This window comes from Oncorhynchus masou, chromosome 14 (assembly GCF_036934945.1).
Source record: "Oncorhynchus masou masou isolate Uvic2021 chromosome 14, UVic_Omas_1.1, whole genome shotgun sequence".
NCBI lineage: Eukaryota > Metazoa > Chordata > Actinopteri > Salmoniformes > Salmonidae > Oncorhynchus > Oncorhynchus masou.
Genome location: NC_088225.1, coordinates 25,164,105 through 25,184,055, shown reverse-complemented (window position 1 = coordinate 25,184,055; position 19,951 = coordinate 25,164,105). Strand labels below are relative to the sequence as shown.

The following is a 19,951-nucleotide window of genomic DNA, read 5'->3' as shown; positions in this document are numbered from 1 at the left end:
GAGGAATTAAGCCATGTTTTCCACTGTAGGATGTGAGTGACTGGATTGATGCATAGTCAAAGCTGAAGGAGTTGTATGATGCAATCATCAATCAGCTGGAGTCAGAGGCAGAAAAAGTGGTCAAGAGGAACTGGATGGAACACATCACTGAGGATCTTCCTGAAAGGTGGTGTCTGAGGACCAGTATTTGAACATCAACAGACTGTAAGTCCTTAATATAATTGAAGCACTGTATATCACAGCCACTTTAGCCTGGTCCAACTCAAGAGCACCATGACTGGCATGACAATGATTGTCAGAGGTGTTGGCTAAAACAGATCTGGACCAGGCTACAGCAACATCTCCTTTCTTGGTGGAATCACAAAATGATTGCCTCTCGTGACGACATAATTCTGGATCAATTCTTGCTATACTGTAGATGTAGTTATCATTGTTTGCTTACTGGCTGTCGCTCCTCCCTCTGCAGATCTTGAAAAATGCAAAGGAGCATATAAAGAGGACTCTGTTGTAAGTTTTCTACGGGCCATAAGAAACAAGGTAAGTGTGTTCTGTCTCTTGGCAATGAATTACATCATATCTATTAATTGGTATTGTATTATTCTAGTAGTTGTATATTATCAAAATCAAATCAAATGTCACTGGTCTCGTACACATTTTGCAGATGTTATTGCAGGTGCAGTGAAATGCTTAGGGGAAGATCCACATTTACATAATGGTTACCTGGAGGAAACTGGAGGAGGGTCATGCTTTTTCAATTTCAAACCCTCGGGGGAGGGTTTAGTATTTTTAACTCTAGTCCAGTGGAGAGTCTTGTCATTTGTAATTGATGAAATGTCAATATTTCTCAGTGTTTTAGAATTAGTTGTTTATGAGGCGATATATCGCTGTGTGCCTGATGCCGCCCCTCATCTCTGATTCTCCACTGGGTGTGCAATATCAAGTGTGCCTATAGGCTATTTAGTGTGGTCTCAATCAAATGATCCACAGCCTATATGCTATTTAGTGTGGTCTCAATCAAATGATCCACAGCCTATAGGCTACAAAGTGCATGCTTGGAGAAGCACAGAGCAAAGCTATATTCTTATGATAGCTGCTGGGATGGTGTAAATGAAACTTGGCTGCATTACACACTGCAATGGATATTCCAACCCTGAGCACGGGTTGGCTCTGCTCTTCCTGATCAAACACTTGTTGTGTGCTGCCTAACCAATCACACTGCTGTGTAGGCCTACAGTGGCAGTTCAGCGGGAGTCAAAAGCTTCTTCAGAATTTGTTTTTGTTGATTAGACCTAGTCCAAAACAAATTGTGTATGTGGACTAGCCTACAGCCTATGTTCTGTTCAGTTTGAGAAGGAGAGAGCGAATATGAGAAGGAGGACCAGAGGTCAACTTTGATAGCTTGTTAATACTATAATAGATTTTTATTCAAAACAATATGTTTCTTGCCCATGATGTAGGCCAATTTATCAGACTCATTGACGTCACAATAAGACAGATTCCAGTAACTTACATTGTGGTGCTGAAGCTTGAAGCAGCGGCACAATCAATCAGAAATGGACAGCTCATGGTGCTGAAAATAGGCAAATTCGAGTAGGCGTTCATTTAAACTGTCTTCATTTTAATAAGACTTTGCTAACAACAAGAGAGCTTTATGTTGAAGCCTATTTGTCTTCCTATTTAAGAAATAAGAAGTAGGCCTACCTGTTTGACAGACAAAATTAAGCTATAGGCTGCCATATCCATAGATTTGTCAGTCAATTCCTCCACCCACCATGCACTCTTTAAATAGCGTATTTCTGTGTCAGTGAAGAGCTGTGAGGTTAAACCAAGACTGGAATAAAGGGAGTTTGAGAGGGTATGCCCTAGGCCTACTTTTCATCAAAGAAAACGTCAATAAGCACAGGCTTACCTCTTGTTAGCTTAAGATTTTGGAGACAATACAAAGCATCTGATTTAATAAAGTGATCTATAACACACTTAGGTCCATGATTTTTTTATGCTAGAAACAAGCTCTAAAATACCAGAGAAAGATGTGACTGGGGATATCATTGTTTTGTTTCTTTGACATTGAGGCAGAGCTTACAACCTTCTATAGCCGAGGAGAGAAAAAATGTACTTTGCTTGGGAAGTAATCTAATTCTGTCACTATCAATTGATTAACCTGTTCAGATTGAATTATTTACACACTGGAACAGTTTCATTGCAAACTAGACACAATAATAGGAAGTTAGGTGCTCTTAATGTTTTGTGCACTGTGTATATAATGGTGTGTATAGACAGTATGGACAGTATTTGAATAGAAAATGTGTGTACATCAGGATGAGCCTTGACTAGAATACAGTATATACATATGAAGTTTTCTCCCCTTACCCATCTGTCTATCGCCTCCTTTGAATTCCATGCTGTCACAGTTACCAGCCCTTTCAAGCTTAACATCCTTATCATTTATCGCCCTCCAGGTTCCCTCGGAGAGTTCATCAATGAGCTTGATGCCTTGATAAGCTCCTTTCCTGAGGACGGCTCACCTCTCACAGTCCTGGGCGACTTTAACCTCCCCACGTCTACCTTTGACTCATTCCTCTCTGCCTCCTTCTTTCCACTCCTCTCCTCTTTTGACCTCACCCTCTCACCTTCCCCCCCTACTCACAAGGCAGGCAATACGCTCGACCTCATCTTTACTAGATGCTGTTCTTCCACTAACCTCATTGCAACTCCCCTCCAAGTCTCCGACCACTACCTTGTATCCTTTTCCCTCTCGCTCTCATCCAACACTTCCCACACTGCCCCTACTCGGATGGTATCGCGCCGTCCCAACCTTCGCTCTCTCTCCCCCGCTACTCTCTCCTCTTCCATCCTATCATCTCTTCCCTCTGCTCATACCTTCTCCAACCTATCTCCTGATTCTGCCTCCTCAACCCTCCTCTCTTCCCTTTCTGCATCCTTTGACTCTCTATGTCCCCTATCCTCCAGGCCGGCTCGGTCCTCCCTCCCGCTCCGTGGCTCGACGACTCATTGCGAGCTCACAGAACAGAGCTCCGGGCAGCCGAGCGGAAATGGAGGAAAACTCGCCTCCCTGCGGACCTGGCATCCTTTCACTCCCTCCTCTCTACATTTTCCTCCTCTGTCTCTGCTGCTAAAGCCACTTTCTACCACTCTAAATTCCAAGCATCTGCCTCTAACCCTAGGAAGCTCTTTGCCACCTTCTCCTCCCTCCTGAATCCTCCTCCCCCCCCCCTCCTCCCTCTCTGCAGATGACTTCGTCAACCATTTTGAAAAGAAGGTCGACGACATCCGATCCTCGTTTGCTAAGTCAAACGACACCGCTGGTTCTGCTCACACTGCCCTACCCTGTGCTCTGACCTCTTTCTCCCCTCTCTCTCCAGATGAAATCTCGCTTCTTGTGACGGCCGGCCGCCCAACAACCTGCCCGCTTGACCCTATCCCCTCCTCTCTTCTCCAGACCATTTCCGGAGACCTTCTCCCTTACCCCACCTCGCTCATCAACTCATCCCTGACCGCTGGCTACGTCCCTTCCGTCTTCAAGAGAGCGAGAGTTGCACCCCTTCTGAAAAAACCTACACTCGATCCCTCCGATGTCAACAACTACAGACCAGTATCCCTTCTTTCTTTTCTCTCCAAAACTCTTGAACGTGCCGTCCTTGGCCAGCTCTCCCGCTATCTCTCTCAGAATGACCTTCTTGATCCAAATCAGTCAGGTTTCAAGACTAGTCATTCAACTGAGACTGCTCTTCTCTGTATCACGGAGGCGCTCCGCACTGCTAAAGCTAACTCTCTCTCCTCTGCTCTCATCCTTCTAGACCTATCGGCTGCCTTCGATACTGTGAACCATCAGATCCTCCTCTCCACCCTCTCCGAGTTGGGCATCTCCGGCGCGGCCCACGCTTGGATTGCGTCCTACCTGACAGGTCGCTCCTACCAGGTGGCGTGGCGAGAATCTGTCTCCTCCCCACGCGCTCTCACCACTGGTGTCCCCCAGGGCTCTGTTCTAGGCCCTCTCCTATTCTCGCTATACACCAAGTCACTTGGCTCTGTCATAACCTCACATGGTCTCTCCTATCATTGCTATGCAGACGACACACAATTAATCTTCTCCTTTCCCCCTTCAGATGACCAGGTGGCGAATCGCATCTCTGCATGTCTGGCAGACATATCAGTGTGGATGACGGATCACCACCTCAAGCTGAACCTCGGCAAGACGGAGCTGCTCTTCCTCCCGGGGAAGGACTGCCCGTTCCATGATCTCGCCATCACGGTTGACAACTCCATTGTGTCCTCCTCCCAGAGTGCTAAGAACCTTGGCGTGATCCTGGACAACACCCTGTCCTTCTCAACCAACATCATGGCGGTGGCCCGTTCCTGTAGGTTCATGCTCTACAACATCCGCAGAGTACGACCCTGCCTCACACAGGAAGCGGCGCAGGTCCTAATCCAGGCACTTGTCAAGTTCTCTCACGTCACCCCGCTCCTCCGCTCTCTCCACTGGCTTCCAGTTGGAGCTCGCATCCGCTACAAGACCATGGTGCTTGCCTACGGAGCTGTGAAACGGCACCGCAGTACCTCCAGGCTCTGATCAGGCCCTACACCCAAACAAGGGCACTGCGTTCATCCACCTCTGGCCTGCTTCCCTACCACTGAGGAAGTACAGTTCCCGCTCAGCCCAGTCAAAACTGTTCGCTGCTCTGGCCCCCAATGGTGGAACAAACTCCCTCACGACGCCAGGACAGCGGAGTCAATCACCACCTTCCGGAGACACCTGAAACCCCACCTCTTCAAGGAATACCTAGGATAGGATAAGTAATCCTTCTCACCCCCCCTTAAATGATTTAGATGCACTATTGTAAAGTGGCTGTTCCACTGGATGTCAGAAGGTGAATTCACCAATTTGTAAGTCGCTCTGGATAAGAGCGTCTGCTAAATGACTTAAATGTAAATGTAAATGTAAGTTGGTAAAACACTATGTAAACATTAAAGTGACCAGTGTTCATTGACTATGTACAGTTGAAGTCGTATATTATCTATCCTGTTACCTAGTCACTTTATCCCTACCTACAGTGCCTTGCGAAAGTATTCGGCCCCCTTGAACTTTGCGACCTTTTGCCACATTTCAGGCTTCAAACATAAAGATATAAAACTGTATTTTTTTGTGAAGAATCAACAACAAGTGGGACACAATCATGAAGTGGAACGACATTTATTGGATATTTCAAACTTTTTTAACAAATCAAAAACTGAAAAATTGGGCGTGCAAAATTATTCAGCCCCTTTACTTTCAGTGCAGCAAACTCTCTCCAGAAGTTCAGTGAGGATCTCTGAATGATCCAATGTTGACCTAAATGACTAATGATGATAAATACAATCCACCTGTGTGTAATCAAGTCTCCGTATAAATGCACCTGCACTGTGATAGTCTCAGAGGTCCGTTAAAAGCGCAGAGAGCATCATGAAGAACAAGGAACACACCAGGTAGGTCCGAGATACTGTTGTGAAGAAGTTTAAAGCCGGATTTGGATACAAAAAGATTTCCCAAGCTTTAAACATCCCAAGGAGCACTGTGCAAGCGATAATATTGAAATGGAAGGAGTATCAGACCACTGCAAATCTACCAAGACCTGGCCGTCCCTCTAAACTTTCAGCTCATACAAGGAGAAGGCTGATCAGAGATGCAGCCAAGAGGCCCATGATCACTCTGGATGAACTGCAGAGATCTACAGCTGAGGTGGGAGACTCTGTCCATAGGACAACAATCAGTCGTATATTGCACAAATCTGGCCTTTATGTAAGAGTGGCAAGAAGAAAGCCATTTCTTAATGATATCCATAAAAAGTGTTGTTTAAAGTTTGCCACAAGCCACCTGGGAGACACACCAAACATGTGGAAGAAGGTGCTCTGGTCAGATGAAACCAAAATTGAACATTTTGGCAACAATGCAAAACGTTATGTTTGGCGTAAAAGCAACACAGCTCATCACCCTGAACACATCATACCCACTGTCAAACATGGTGGTGGCAGCATCATGGTTTGGGCCTGCTTTTCTTCAGCAGGGACAGGGAAGATGGTTAAAATTGATGGGAAGATGGATGGAGCCAAATACAGGACCATTCTGGAAGAAAACCTGATGCAGTCTGCAAAAGACCTGATACTGGGACGGAGATTTGTCTTCCAACAAGACAATGATCCAAAACATAAAGCAAAATCTACAATGGAATGGTTCAAAGATAAACATATCCAGGTGTTAGAATGGCCAAGTCAAAGTCCAGACCTGAATCCAATCGAGAATCTGTGGAAAGAACTGAAAACTGCTGTTCACAAATGCTCTCCATCCAACCTCACTGAGCTCGAGCTGTTTTGCAAGGAGGAATGGGAAAAAATTTCAGTCTCTCGATGTGCAAACTGATAGAGACATACCCCAAGCGACTTACAGCTGTAATCGCAGCAAAAGGTGGCGCTACAAAGTATTAACTTAAGGGGGCTGAATAATTTTGCACGCCCAATTTTTCAGTTGTTGATTTGTTAAAAAAGTTTGAAATATCCAATAAATGTCGTTACACTTCATGATTGTGTCCCACTTGTTGTTGATTCTTCACAAGAATGTTGATTCTTCACAAGAATGTTTGAAGCCTGAAATGTGGCAAAAGGTCGCAAAGTTCAAGGGGGCCGAATACTTTCGCAAGGCACTGTATATACACCTTAGCCAAGCTCATTTAAACTCAGATTTTCAGAATTCCTGACATTTAATCCTAGTAAATTGTCCCTATCTTAGGTCAGTTAGGATCACCAGTTTATTTTAAGAATGTGAAATGTCAGAATAATAGTAGAGAGAATGATTTATTTCAGGATTAATTTCTTTCATCACATTCCCAGTGGGTCAGAAGTGTACATACACTCAATTAGTATTTGGTAGCATTGCCTTTAAATTGTTTAACTTGGGTCAAACATTTCGGGTAGACTTCCACAAGCTTCCCACAATAAGTTGGGTGAATTGTGGCCCATTCCTCATGACAGAGCTGGTGTAACTGAGTCAGGTTTGTAGGCCTCCTTGCTCGCACACACTTTTTCAGTTCTGCCCATACATTTTCTATAGGATTGAGGTCAGGGCTTTGTGATGGTCACTCCATACCTTGACTTTGTTGTCCGTAAGCCATTTTGCCACAACTTTGGAAGTGTGCTTGGGGTCATTATCCATTTGGAAGACCCATTTGCTACCAAACTTTAACTTCCTGACTGATGTCTTGAGATGTTGCTTCAATATATCCACATAACATTCATGATGCCATCTATTTTGTGAAGTGCACCAGTCCCTCCTGCAGCAAAGCACCCCCACAACATGATCCTGCCACCCAGTGCTTCATGGTCGGGATGGTGTTCTTCGGCTTGCAAGCCTCCCCCTTTTTCCTCCAAACATAATGATGGTCATAATGGTCAAACAGTTATATTTTTGTTTCATCAGACCAGAGGACATTTCACCAAAAAGTACGATCTTTGTCCCCATGTGCAGTTGCAAACCGTAGCCTGGCTTTTTTATGGCGGTTTTGGAGCAGTGGCTTCTTCCTTGCTAAGCGGCCTTTCAGGTTATGTCGATATAGGACTCATTTTACTGTGGACAGGGATACTTTTGTACTGGGATTGATTTGCACTTTTCGCACCAAAGTACGTTAATCTCTAGGAGACAGAAAACGCGTCTCCTTCCTGAGCGGTATGACGGCTGCGTGGTCCCATGGTGTTTATACTTGCGTACTATTGTTTGCACAGATGAACACAGTGGTACCTTCAGGCATTTGGAAATTGCTCCCAAGGATGAACCAGACTTGTGGAGGTCTACAATTTATTTTCTGAGGTCTTGGCTGATTTCTTTTGATTCAGAGGCACTGAGTTTGAAGGTAGGCTTTGAAATACATCCACAGGTGCACATCCAATTGACTCAAATTATGTCAATTAACCTATCAGAAGCTTCTAAAGCTGTCCAAGCTGTTTAAAGGCACAGTCAATTTAGTGTATGTAAACTTCTGACCCACCGGAATAAGTTAAATAATCTGTCTGTAAAAAAATGTTGGAAAAATTACTTGTGTCATGCACAAAGTAGATGTCCTAACCGACTTGCCAAAACTGTAGTTTGTTAACAAGAAATTTGTGGAATGGTTGAAAAACAAGTTTGAATGACTCCAAAGTGTGTGTAGCTTCCGACTTCAACTGTATATAGGTCAGCGGTCTCTCAGGTGCTGCTACTCGAAAGAACACTATATTGGTATTAGTAGTTCATTGTGTAGCATTAATAATTATTTAATTATTGAAAAGAATGAAGATTGTTATCAGAATTGATCATGTACATAAGTTAATAGACATATTTATTTGTGTGACTACAACCTCCATTAATATAATGAACAAAAACATAAACACAACATGCAAAAATGTCAATAATTTTACTGAGTTACAGTTCATAGAAGCAAATCAGTCAATTGAAATAAATGAATTTGGCCCTAGTCTGTGGATTTCACATGACTGGGCAGGGGCACAGCCTCGGGTGGGCCTGGGAGGTCAAAGGCCCACCCACTTGGGAGCCAGGCACAGCCAATCAGAATTCGTTTTTCCCCACAAGAGGACTTTATTACAAACAGAAATACTCCTTGGTTTCATTAGCTGTCCGGGTTGCTGGTCTCAGACAACCCCACAGGTGAGGTCCTGGGCTGGCGAGGTTACACATGGTCTGCGGTTGTGAGGCCGGTGGGACATACTGCCAAATTCTCTAAAATGACGTTGGAGACCGTTTTTGGTCGAAAAATTAACATTACATTATCTGGCAACAGCTCTGGTGGACATTCCTGCAGTAAACATGTCCATACCACGCTCTCTCAAAACTTGAGACATCTCTTGCATTGTGTTGTGTGACAAAACTGCACATTTTAGTGTGGCCTTTTATTGTCCCCAGCACAAGGTGAACCTGTGTAATGATCATGCTGTTTAATCAGCTTCTTGATATTACTCACCTGTCAGGTGGATGGATTATCTTGGCAAGGAGAAATGTTCACTAACAGGTATGTAAACATAGTTCTCCACGAGATTTGAGAGAAATAAGCTTTTTGTGTGTATGGAACATTTCTGGGGTCTTTTTATTTCAGCTCATGAAACATGGGACCAACATTTTACATTTTACAACATTTTTTGCTTTTGTATTTTTGTTCAGTATTGTTAGCCTCACTAAATGTGTGCAAGTGACATCCTATAAACTGTATGCTGTTTCCCATAGAGTAAACATTACGATGAAATTCCCGATCTCCATCAGACGTTCCCAAAGGGCTTTATGTCCTACTTCACATTCTGCTTCCCCCACCTGCTGCTGAACACATACCTGGCCATGCGCACCTGTGCTGAGGAGCTGACTTTCCAGAAATACTACTCCAAGTTGAGAGAGGTGTGGATGGTCTATGACACACCCACAGCCTAAGACCAAAAAGTACTTTACACCAACCTTTGAAGTGATGACAACCAAGCCACCAGCCTGATCATTCAGAGTATCTCTACTGCTCCTGCTGTCTCTAGAGAGATGAAAACAGCAAGTCTGGGACAGGTAGCACATCTGTTGAACAGGTCAGGGTTCCATAGCTGCAGGCAGAACAGTTGAAACTGGAGCAGCAGCACGACCAGGTGGACTGGGGACAGCAAGTAGTCATCACGCCAGATAGTCCTGAGGGATGGTCCTAGGGCTCAGGTCCTCAGAGAGAAAGAAAGAAAGAAAGAAAGAAAAGAAAGAAATAAAGAGTGAGAGAATTAGAGAGAGCATACTTAAATTCACAGAGGAAATACTCCTGATATAACAGACTGATTCTAGCCCCCGACACATAAACTACTGCAGCATAAATACTGGATGCTGGAGATGAACGGAGCAAAGAATACAGAGATCCTTGATGAAAACCTGCTCCAGAACGCTCAGGACCTCAGACTGGGGCAACGGTTCACCTTCCAACAGGACAACAACCCTGAGCACACAGCCAAGACAATGCAGGAATGGCTTCAGGACAAGTCTCTGAATGTCCTTGAGTGGCCGGGCCAGAACCCGGACTTTAACCCAATCGAACATCTCTGGAGAGACCTGAAAATAGCTGTGTAGCGACGCTCCCCATCCAACCTGACAGAGCTTTAGAGGATCTGCAGAGAATGGGAGAAACTCCCCAAATACCGGTGTGCCAAGCTTGCAGCGTCATACCCAAGAAGACTTGAGGCTGTAATCGCTGCCAAAGGGGCTTCAAACAAAGTACTGAGTAAAGGGTCTGAATACTTATGTAAATGTGATATTTAGTTTTTATTTGTAAAAATTTGGCTAAAAAAAACAAACCTGTTTTTGCTTTGTCACTAAGGGGAATTATGTGTATAATGATGAGGTGGAAAAAACGATTTAATCAACTTTAGAATAAGGCTGTAACATAACAAAATGTGGAAAAGTCAAGGGGTCTGGATACTTTCCGAATGTGATAACATGATGTCTGTACTGTAGCTACTAATTCATTATGAATTGCTAATATGCGAGCCTGCTTCACGAAATCTAATCACTCAAAACTAGTGGTTCACATGGTGCCTCAATATCCTAAATATTCTCTAAGTCCCAGTAATTGGAAACGGGTTCACTTCACATTTATTACAATTAACACAGGAGCATAATGGTTAATGTTTGTATTGGTAGTTATACAACACAAGACGTTTTTCATTAAATAATCGAAGTATAGGTTACTTCCACTATGTGGTAGCCCAATAGGCAGCGCCCAGTTTGTCCCTAGCGGCATGCCGTCGAAATTGCTCAGTGCAGTTCAACAACAACTTTCCATGTGCGAGGACAAGCGACATTCAATGCATTTTGTGTGGCCTGCCCAAGAGTAAGTCTTGGGGAAAATGCATACTTTTCATCTCCTAATTTTCACCCGCTTTCTAATATCCCTTGCTAACATTTAGCTATGTATGCACTAGGCATACAATTCTAGCTACAGTTTGTTCTAGCTAGCTTGCACACTTCCTTGTTAATGTGTGTAGACTGTGTAACGTTACGTTTGTCAGCTGACAAATAACATCTATAGTAAGTGGTAGGTCCACGATTTGTTGTAGTACGTCCATAGTTGCCAATTATCCTAGGGGACCGTTTCATATCATTTTCATTTTTCAGACTTCTACACTGACATACGGGCTCGTCAGCATTTGGAGACAGTTTTTCCCCAACACCTCCCAGATGTCCCAATTCGACACAGGACATGGGTTTGTCTAGTTGTCTGTCTGCCCTGTCTCTCTCAGCCCTGCTCACCCTGGCCTTTATAACTTGTTTACACCTTAGCTACCTGTCTGACCAAAAGTTGTCACTGATAAAGTTAACTAGCAAACAACAACCAGATGAGACACCAATACACCTATCAGTAAGACCTGGTTTAGAGGAAGATCCAGCAACAAAACAGGCCGGTGAGAGGGAGACAGTGAACCTCCAGAGGGGTACCTCCCATCCAGCCCCCAGCCACAGATTGCTGTGGGAATTCCCCCATCCAGCCATCTCCAGTGGTCCCAGAGAGGCAGAGTGTAGTAGGGTGGCCCTGGAGAGCCGCTTTGACTGCGCCCGGGACCGAGTTCTGAGCCAGACAGAGTGTCAGGGGAGAGGGTGCTGCTATGCCCCCCTACCTCAAGGCCTCTCTGGAGGACCCCCCTGGTGCTTCTACCCCCCGTCATACAGCGGCTACAGGATGGGGCCCCTCACCCCCACTTCCAGGGGCCAGGCTGCCACCCTTACGAGGCCCACTCCCTCCTACCTGCCCCGGGATATCTCTACGCTCCGGTTGGAGATCCTGGATGAGACAGAAGGCCGACTGCACCTCACGGTGAGTCTCTGTGGCTGAAAACCACTCGTATATTTACTGCAGAGATACAGGGTTTGGTTGCCATTGTCTTTCTCTATAACATTGCTTTTAAAAGTGTTGCCTCTGAAAAGGGCATACAGTATTTGCTAAATGTTTTCTCTTTACTTTTTCATGACTTTTATTATAACCAATCGCTCATCACCGAGAATCATTCTCCTCAGACCACATTATTGTGTAAGAGTCATAACACGTTTCTTCTCCTGACAGTTGAAGGATCCGTTGTCCCGGCGATATGAAGTTCCTTTATCCACTGCCCAGTCCAGGGGTAACACTGACACCCAGGACCACCAATATGTCACTGAGTTTCTACCCGACCCTTTTGGGTTCATAGTGCGCCGAAAATCCAACGGCCGTGTCCTGTGAGTATTCATTGTCAGTTGTTCTTTATGTCTAATATGTCTGGCACTGGTTCATTGATCAGATCTTATAAACCTGACATAAAACTGTTGTAACCATGTCATAGGACTAACACATAAGATCAGTTAGGATTTATAGATCCCAAAGGGTAAATAGGCTTGCAGATACTACTGCACTGTTGGAGCTAGAAAAACAAGCATTTTGCTACACCTGCAATAACTCCTGCTAAATATGTGTATGTGACCAATACAATTTCATTTGATTTATATCAATGTGTTTCTACTTGTAGCAGTCATAAGCATGACATAAGGTGCCCCTGTCCCTACTTATAGTTGCCATAAGCATGACTTAAGATGCTCTCTGTCCTGACTTACAACGGTCATAATCATGACACCTCTGTCTTCTGTCTGTCAGTGTGAACACCACAGTGGCCCCACTGCTGTATGCTGACCAGTACCTGCAGCTGTCCACCTCCCTGGCCTCCTCACTGGTGTCTGGGCTGGGGGAACACTACACCCCCCTCAGCCTGGACCTCAATTGGACCTCCCTTACCCTTTGGAACAGGGACATGGCGCCCCACGTGAGTCTGACGTCATTATCATTATCGTCATCATTATCATTAATTAGTTTCCTTTTTAAATCATGGTCAGGAGTGGTAAGTAAGTCAGATGTGTCTTCTTTGTCCACCATGCAGGGTGATGCCAACCTTTATGGCTCCCATCCGTTCTACATGGTGCAGGAGGGGGATGGACAGGCTCACGGGGTCTTCCTGCTCAACAGTAATGCCATGGGTAAGAAAGCATGTTGCTCCTTGTACCATATCCTTAAGCAGAAATGTTTTGTTCTAATAGGATAGCTTTGGTTTGAGCTAGTAGAGTTTGTAATGTATCATGCTACTTAGCAGCTCTGGACAGAATTTTGTTGTGTTCACATGGCACAGTACTTCAACTGTATCAAGATACAGATTTACATGATGGAGCTGAGTTTGACCTCCTTCTCTCTGTAGAGGTGGTGCTGCAGCCTAGCCCTGCTCTGACCTGGGTGGCTGTGGGAGGAATCCTGGACCTGTACATCTTCCTGGGCCCTGACCCTCAGAGTGTTGTCAGACAGTACCTACAGGTTATAGGTATGGCTATATATGACCTTTAGCTGTAACTTCCTGTTACTGAATATCCTTTTCTTGTCTCATATCCCAATGTTTCTATGGTGGGTCACACCTAATTCCTTTTGGGTAATAGTTAGGGAAAAGATAGTGGCTGTCTGTGTCCCAATGTCCTAGTAGTCTGAACTTTTTTTTTTTTTTTTTTTACCTTTATTTAACCAGGCAAGTCAGTTAAGAACACATTCTTATTTTCAATGACGGCCTGGGAACAGTGGGTTAACTGCCTGTTCAGGGGCAGAACGACAGATTTGTACCTTGTCAGCTCGGGGGTTTGAACTCGCAACCTTCCGGTTACTAGTCCAACGCTCTAACCACTAGGCTACCCTGCCGCCCCAACTTGCTGCCTCATCTCCTTTCCTTCATCTCCTTTCACTTATGTGTATCCTTTCACTTATGTGAAAGAACTAGACTGGTGAAAGCAAATACATTTTCCACCATTAGGCACCATCCTCCATATAGGTATTATCCACCATATAGGCACCATCCACCATATAGGTATTATCCACCATATAGGTATTATCCACCATATAGGCACCATCCACCATATAGGTATTAATCACCATATAGGCACCATCCACCATATAGGCACCATCCACCATATAGGTATTATCCACCATATAGGCACCATCCACCATATAGGTATTATCCACCATATAGGTATTATCCACCATATAGGCACCACCCACCATATAGGCACCATCCATCATATAGGCACCATCCACCATATAGGCACCATCCACCATATAGGCACCATCCACCATATAGGTATTATCCACCATATAGGTACCATCCACCATATAGGTATTATCCACCATATAGGTATTATCCACCATATAGGCACCATCCACCATATAGGTATTATCCACCATTAGGCACCATCCACCATATAGGTATTATCCACCATATAGGCACCATCCACCATATAGGTATTATCCACCATGTAGGCACCATCCACCATATAGGTATTATCCACCATTAGGCACCATCCACCATATAGGTATTATCCACCATTAGGTACCATCCACCATATAGGTATTATCCACCATTAGGTACCATCCACCATATAGGTATTATCCACCATATAGGTACCATCCACCATATAGGTATTATCCACCATTAGGCACCATCCACCATATAGGTATTATCCACCATATAGGCACCATCCACCATATAGGTATTATCCACCATTAGGCACCATCCACCATATAGGTATTATCCACCATTAGGTACCATCCACCATATAGGTATTATCCACCATATAGGCACCATCCACCATATAGGTATTATCCACCATTAGGCACCATCCACCATATAGGTATTATCCACCATATAGGCCCATCCATCCATATAGGTATTATCCACCATTAGGCACCATCCACCATATAGGTATTATCCACCATTAGGTACCATCCACCATATAGGTATTATCCACCATTAGGTACCATCCACCATATAGGTATTATCCACCATATAGGCACCATCCACCATATAGGTATTATCCACCATATAGGCACCATCCACCATATAGGTATTATCCACCATATAGGCACCATCCACCATATAGGTATTATCCACCATTAGGCACCATCCACCATATAGGTATTATCCACCATTAGGCACCATCCACCATATAGGTATTATCCACCATTAGGTACCATCCACCATATAGGTATTATCCACCATTAGGTACCATCCACCATATATGTCTTATCCACCATAGTATGGTGTGGCTTGTTTGGTGTCTGCTGTGAAGTAATACCACAACAAGTCAACTACTTGATTGAAAGCATGTCATCCAGCAAAGGCAGCAGCGCGGTCATCAACTACATGCACCATTTCTTCAACTACATGCACCATTTCTTCACCAACTACGGAGTGTGGACCTGAATTGTGAAAACTGCAGTGGCCGAAACAAGAACAAGTTTGTGTTCTGGTAGTGTGCCTGGTGGACCATACACAAGCTCCACCACAGTCTGGACCTTCACTTCCTGATCACAGGCCACACCAAGTTTGCCCACGACTGGTGCTTCAGCCTCATCCAGCAGCGCTTCAGAAAGACCAGAGTCTGAGATTGCTGGTGTTGTGAAGGACAGCACTGTGACAGGAGTCAACATCCCACAGCTGGTTGGACAGGAGGATGGTACGGTGCTGGTGGAAAGCTATGGCTGGTAACAACACCTGACTCCGTACTTCAGGTCGCTGCCACAGTTCAAGCGGTACCAGCACTTCAGGTGAATATCATTTTCATTGCATTGTATGAGGTTATTCTTCTTATCTAAACTTGGGAGGTGAATTGATGTCTTCTATATTTTTTGGGTTATTTCCTGTTTTACAGCTTCAATGCTCTGGAGTCTGGTGTTGTTGTCGCCAAGGAGCATTCAGATTCTGCTGCTGCGCATTGCTGACATCCTTCCTCCCATGGATGGTCTGCCTGTACAAGCACCACCTGGACACAGATAGACAAACATATGTTTTTGAGAAGATCAGGGATTTTTGCTGACGAAGAGGCTATGGACATCACATGCCCTGCACCAAAGTCAAGGGCAGGACAGAAACAGGCTCTCCAAATAAATATAGATTCCCTTGTTCATGTGTGGTTCTGACAGACCATCAGCACTATCAGTGCCTCTATTCAAATGACTCTCTCCTGCTACTATTATAATTGATTTATCCTGCTGCTCAGCCACTTTACCCCTGATTGTATGTGTATAACTTCCTCATCTATCACTGATATTGTTATTGATATTGTTCTTGTACATACTGTGTATTATATTTATTTTGACACTTTCTGATATTGCTACTATGCAGGTAACCGTTTGGCTGTGCCGTTTACACCTTCTATAGAGACCCATCCACTTGGCAAGATGTGGCTAGGGTTATAGCATTTCTTTCACATGACCCATCAATATTTTAAAATATTTTTTTCTGGACACTTTCTGTTTACCTGGAACTTTTCATTATTGTAGACTACTACTTTTACCACTTTAAATCTGAATCTTTCCTTAAAGAGATGGGTGGGGCTAAGGCTTAAGGGGGTGTGAACAATGCTGAATGGGTGTAAACAAAGAGCTCTCCAGTAGGTACCAAATCATAGGTATCATAGCTCCAGTAGGTACCAAATCATCGGTATCATAGCTCCAGTAGGTACCAAATCATAGGTATCATAGCTCCAGTAGGAACCAAATCATATGTATCATAGCTCCAGTAGGTACCAAATCATAGGTATCATAGCTCCAGTAGGTACCAAATCATAGGTATCATAGCTCCAGTAGGTACCAAATCATAGGTATCATTGGTATACCAAATCATAGCTCCAGTAGGTACCAAATCATAGGTATCATAGCTCCAGTAGGTACCAAATCATAGGTATCAAAGCTCCAGTAGGTACCAAATCATAGGTATCATAGCTCCAGTAGGTACCAAATCATAGGTATCATAGCTCCAGTAGGTACCAAATCATATGTATCATAGCTCCAGTAGGTACTAAATCATAGGTATCATAGCTCCAGTAGGTACCAAATCATAGGTATCATAGCTCCAGTAGGTACCAAAATATTCAAAGGCCATTTTCTCAAAAGTGAGTTCACAAGTTTATGAACTTTCAAAGCAGAATTTCTTTCCCATTGTTCCTCAAACATGCAGTGTATGATATACCATAGCTGTGAGTCTCTACTTTTATCCAATGTAAAAATACATTTAAAAAATTCAAATTTTGCTACGTAAGTCCAATTTGAGCAGGCTGGTTTGCTCTCACCTTTTGTGAATCTTCCGTCATAGCTAATGTTTACCCTGTCTGCCTCCCCCAGGGTACCCTATGATGCCTCCTTATTGGTCACTGGGGTTCCACCTGTGTCGCTGGGGTTACCGGTCCACTAACGCAACCCGAGAGGTGGTGCGACGCATGCACAACGCCAACTTCCCCCTGGTAAAGATGCTGGAGAAAACACTTATATTGTACTACATTATCACTTGGGTTGACAACTATTGGGTAATGCTAACATTGAATGAGCATCAACATTGGATTAGCAGATTAGCATGGAGAAAACTCATTATAGTATTATCATGCTACAATGGGTTTTCTCCATGCTAATGCTAATTGGATGTTTGCGTTCTCAAGTACAGTATTATCATGCCACTGAGGGTTCACAACTCATGGAAAACACTCACTGCATTCTTTAGTTCAACTGCTTTTGTTTTTGGTCAGGACGTGCAGTGGAATGACCTGGATTACGCAGACAAGCGTCGGGTGTTCACCTTTGACCCCCAGCGCTTTGTGGACCTGCCAGACATGGTGAAGGAGTTCCATCAGAAGGGCATGAAGTACATTCTCATCCTGGTAAGAGAGAGGCCTCAACCCTCACAACATGTGGGACACATAGGTACACTAATAGCTCATATTAGCTTGAAATAGTGGTTCAATGTAATTATTGATTCTAAATTACAGTCTGCGTTGTGATTAAATTGTTAAAAGTGCAGTATTGGAAGGTACAAGTCAAGGAAACTTTCCTTCTCAATCCACAAGATGGCAGCAAAAGCATTACTGTCATTTATTTTAGAGGCATCTTTCCTGTTTGTTCTCTTTCCCAGGACCCTGGGATCAGCAGCACCAGCCCCCCTGGTACTTACCCACCCTTTGATGAGGGTCAGCGGAGAGGGGTCTTCATCAGGAACTCTACAGGACAGACACTCATAGGGAAGGTCAGACCTAAAACTCTCACTTCTCTATCTGGAGACCCACTGTAAACTGGGCTACATATACTGTGAATAGTTTGGAAAGAACATATTTTTTATCTGATTGATAACATTGTGTAAGTCCATTGTGTATTCAAGTAATGTGTCCTCTGAAAAGCAAGGTTACACTAAACAAAACCCCCTCTTGAAGCTGTGTGTGTGTGTGCGTGTGTGTGTGCGTGCAGGTGTGTGTGTTGTGTGGAAAGGTATGCTTGTTCGGTTCCTCACTCGTCTTCCTCTGTGTCCAGGTGTGGCCTGGTCCGACAGCGTTCCCTGACTTCACCAACCCAGAGACACAGAGCTGGTGGGAGGACTGCATTCGGGAGTTCCACTCCAGAGTCCCGCTAGATGGCCTGTGGATTGTGAGTGTGTCTCAGATAGAATGTCTTGTAGAGGGCTGAAATCATCCCCTATTCTATTGTATTGTATTGTATATTTGCACTAACAAGCTTGCATCATCCAGGCTGTGTCAATGCTACTCAGCATCCAGCATACTCTTTTCTTGTCCCTCTGTTCTCAGGATATGAATGAACCAGCCAGTTTTGTGCAGGGCTCTGTGGAGGGGTGTCCTGACAGTGATTTGGATAGCCCCCCCTATGTGCCACGTGAGTGTGTTGCAGCTGAGTAGTTTCCTGTCTATTTAAAATCAATAGAGGAATTTAGTGAATTCATTCATTCATTTCCATTCTGTCTCCATACGCTCATACAGCGGTCATTGGAGGACAGCTGAACACTGGTACACTCTGCATGTCAGCTCAGCAGAACCTGTCCACTCACTACAACCTGCATAACCTCTATGGGCTGACGGAGGCTAGCGCCACCCACAGGTCAGACACAGCACCACAGGGATCAGTGCGTACTTATCCTGAGACTGTTGGCACTTTTACTTCTGCTTGTTTGACTGAAGCTGATTTTATTTATCTTGTCTACATTACATATTTGTAACTGTAGTTGGAAGATCAGTTATAGCCTTTGACCCTCTCAGTGCCCTGGTGAAGGTTCGGGGGTTGCGACCCTTCGTGCTGTCCCGCTCCTCCTTCCCTGGCATTGGCCGTTTCTCCGGAGTCTGGACGGGAGACGTGAGGAGCGACTGGGAGCAGCTCAGATACTCCATCCCTGGTGAGGGGGAAGACATCCCCAACATTCCCATCTCCGTTCCAAGCCATTCCTGTTCTCAACAAGATTCCCAAAGCCATTCACAAGCCCTGTGTGTTTTAGCCATCAGAGTACTAATGGTACCGATGCACCATCCAGACAGTACATGTTGCAGTGTGCTCTTACTCAGCAGTTTGTCCCTATTGTCTTTAGTTGAAAGAGTGCCTAGACAGAGTTGGAGCCTTTTCAGTGGTAGTTATCTATGGATTTGAATGAGGGGTTTGAATAGAAAAATGCCCAGACTTGTAATGAAACCACCTACTATTTATTTGATACTATGTAGCTAGCAAGTACAGAGAGATGCCTCTGACTGCCTGACATCAAAGTTAAATAATGAATACAGTAATAATGAATAAAGGGAATTAATATGTTCAATATCCATCTGTCCCTCCACCCCCCCAGCGGTGCTGCTGTTTGGCCTGTTCGGGGTGCCCCTGGTGGGGGCGGATGTGTGTGGGTTCGGGGGGGACACCACAGAGGAGCTGTGTGTACGCTGGACCCAGCTTGGAGCCTTCTACCCCTTCATGAGGAACCACAACGACAAGCCCAACGCTGTGTGTGTGTGTGTGTGGTGTGGGTGTGGGTGGGTGGTTTTATGGTCTTTACAGTTAACTCAGTTGGATAGGAATTTACCACAATCTTT

General features: G+C 44.5%; 1 protein-coding gene across 2 annotated transcripts in view; it reads left to right on the top strand.

The window, feature by feature from the left end:
• Positions 1–10,792: 10,792 nt before the first annotated feature.
• Positions 10,793–19,951, top strand: part of gaa (alpha glucosidase) — a 12,533-nt gene continuing 3,374 nt past the window's right edge. Inside the window, exons 1-14 of one of the 2 annotated variants that reach the window (XM_064987002.1) lie at positions 10,793–10,883; positions 11,168–11,864; positions 12,111–12,262; positions 12,675–12,840; positions 12,955–13,051; positions 13,267–13,386; positions 17,229–17,347; positions 17,627–17,758; positions 18,010–18,120; positions 18,402–18,515; positions 18,674–18,758; positions 18,863–18,980; positions 19,139–19,272; positions 19,711–19,862. In XM_064987002.1, coding sequence (XP_064843074.1) covers positions 11,253–11,864; positions 12,111–12,262; positions 12,675–12,840; positions 12,955–13,051; positions 13,267–13,386; positions 17,229–17,347; positions 17,627–17,758; positions 18,010–18,120; positions 18,402–18,515; positions 18,674–18,758; positions 18,863–18,980; positions 19,139–19,272; positions 19,711–19,862 — 2,112 coding nt within the window. In that variant the 5' untranslated portion in view covers positions 10,793–10,883; positions 11,168–11,252. Of the gene's footprint in view, positions 10,884–11,167; positions 11,865–12,110; positions 12,263–12,674; positions 12,841–12,954; positions 13,052–13,266; positions 13,387–17,228; positions 17,348–17,626; positions 17,759–18,009; positions 18,121–18,401; positions 18,516–18,673; positions 18,759–18,862; positions 18,981–19,138; positions 19,273–19,710; positions 19,869–19,951 lie in introns of both variants that reach the window. The other variant, XM_064987001.1, reaches the window with a different exon arrangement.